The following is a 2500-nucleotide window of genomic DNA, read 5'->3' as shown; positions in this document are numbered from 1 at the left end:
AAGGTGTCACACAAGAAACATTTCATGATGGGTAAAAGCAAAGAGCTCTCCCAAGATCTTTGCAACCTTATTGTTGCAAAACATATCAATGGAACTGGTTACAGATGCACTTCAAAACTTCAGAATCATCCAGCAAGCAGTATTGGAGCCATTATCTGCAAGTGGAAGGAACATCACTACATCATCAACTGGCCATGCACAGGATCTCCTTGCATGATTTCTGACCAGGAAGTCAGAAGGATAGTCAGAAGAGTAGCCCAAGAGCCAAGGACCACTCTGAGAAAGCTCCAGAAAGATTTGTAGGCAGCAGGTACAATTGTTACAGAGAAAATCATAGGTAATGCACTCCACTGCCATGGCCTCTATGCACGCTCATCCAGCATGATTCTATTGCTGAAGAAAAACATGTCGAAGCTCGTTGAAAGTTTGCTACACAACATTTGAACAATCCTATGAAATACTGAGAGAATGTATTCTGGTTAAAAAATTTAACTTTTCGGATGTCATACTACACACCATATTTGGAGGAGAAATGGCACTGTGCATCACACTAAAAATACCATACCAACAATGAGGTTTGGAGGTGGTGGCATCATGGTGTGGGCTGTTTTTCATCTCATGGTACTAGCAGACTTCATACAGTTGAAGGAATGATGAATGGAGTCATTTTGTTCTGGGAGAATCTTTACATCCATTAGGATGATGAGGATGAGACATGGCTAGACTTTCCAGCAGGACAATGATTCAAAGCATTTAGCAAAGGAAACTCTCAATTGGTTTCAGAGAAAAGAAATCAAGGCCCTGACTTCAATTCAATTGAACAGTTTTGGAAGTTAACTAAAGATCAGGATTCACAAGAGGGACCCCTGAAATCTTCAATATAAAGGACTATCTGTTTAAAAGAATAGGCCAAACTCACACCAGAATACTGTGACTGATTAGTTTCATCATACAGGAAATGCCTTGAAGCTGTCATTACGAATAAAGGCTTTTCCACAAAGTATTTAAGACATTTTTGCAGGCGTGTTCAATACTTTTTTCCTGTGTCATTCCACTTTATTGCACATAACTCTACCTATGGACTTTAATGTTTGGATTTTTTTATATGGGTGGATTATCTGAGTTAATACTAATGTCTGGTGAAAATGTCATGCAAATAGCCTCATTGGAAGTATACTTACTGAAAAAAATGTTGACGTGTTCAATACTTATTTTCCCCGCTGTAAGTGTGTAACTCACTATCTGTTTCTCGTCGGTGCCTCCGCTGCTGTAGGTGGTGGCGAGGGTGGAGGAGCAGGCCTCGCTGTACCAGGGCACTCTGCCCAGCTGGGTGGTGCTGCTGATGGACAGCGTGTAGATGCTGTTGGTGTAGCCGTCGCAGTTGCAGCTGTCCCGCTCCCGGCCGCCGTTACCTGACGCCCACACGAAGATGGAGCCCAGCCCGCCACGGCCCTAAACACACACACACACACACACACACACACACACACACAAACACACACACACACACACACACAAACGTGGACAAACACACACAAACATGCACGCACGCATGCGCACACACACACACACACACACACACACAGACGGAAAGTGTTTCAAAATTATGCTGGGTGCAGGAGCATACATGTTGGTGTGAAAAATGATTTGTCCAAAGTCCCCATCCAAAGCTGCACTGCTCTACACACACCCCATACAAAGCTGAACTGCTCTACACACACCCCATCTGCTCTGGCATAATTATCAGAACTAATTTACAGCGCAGGCGGTTTGTAGTGCCTCATTTCAATTAATAAATTGAACCACAAAGTGAATTAGTTGCCCATAGCTGATGGGTCTGTCCAACAGTCGGGAAATTATTCTGATACGAGAACCTTGGGAGCCTTCGGTCCTCTTACGTCATTTTGAGAATGAAGACAGAAATCAAGGGAGCAGGATGTCAGTGGGAAAGCTTTGAAGTGGACGCAACACCCAGAATGACGACTGAACACACACCAGTCTTACACAGAGAAAAGGCGAGAAGACAAAACCACAAAACAGATGGTAAAACAAAAACATCCCATCAGTAAAAAAAAAAATATCACACAAACACACACACACACACATACAGACACAGACACAAACACACACACACACACACACACACACACACACACACACACACACAAAATCACTGAAACACAGCACACAAAGCACAATGACACACATGGGCTATTTCGCTGCCATCTACCTTAATACATCACACACTAATTGTTCCTTCTTTTTAATCTCCTGTGATGGAATCCCTGCTGTCACGGCTGGTGTGGGTTTCTCTGCTAACCAAGGAATGCTAATCAGCCGAACTAGCTTCAAACACAATTAACTCAGTTATGGTTCAGAGATAATCCATTCAGCACGGACACACATCATGCTGTTTTGCCGAGGCCTCGTGTTGGAGGCGTCCAGGCTGTAATTAAGACCATAATTCCCTGCCTCGGACTCTGCTTGTGATGTGTGTGAG

General features: G+C 43.6%; 1 protein-coding gene across 3 annotated transcripts in view; it reads right to left on the bottom strand.

Moving 5' to 3' along the window:
• The window catches only part of furinb (furin (paired basic amino acid cleaving enzyme) b), an 83979-nt gene that overhangs the window by 14985 nt on the left and 66494 nt on the right, over positions 1–2500 (bottom strand). For all 3 annotated transcript variants that reach the window (XM_076270563.1, XM_076270556.1, XM_076270546.1), the window contains exon 9: positions 1240–1452. In XM_076270563.1, coding sequence (XP_076126678.1) covers positions 1240–1452 — 213 coding nt within the window. The remainder of the gene's footprint in view (positions 1–1239; positions 1453–2500) is intronic.

Source organism: Alosa pseudoharengus, unplaced genomic scaffold (genome assembly GCF_046254945.1).
Source record: "Alosa pseudoharengus isolate Yale_2024_CS ecotype anadromous, Long Island Sound unplaced genomic scaffold, YU_APseudo_1.1 YU_APseudo_1.1_scf_10, whole genome shotgun sequence".
Taxonomy (NCBI): Eukaryota; Metazoa; Chordata; class Actinopteri; order Clupeiformes; family Clupeidae; genus Alosa; species Alosa pseudoharengus.
The sequence above is the reverse complement of the archived record's forward strand: the minus strand, read 5'-3'. Positions and strand labels throughout refer to the sequence as shown.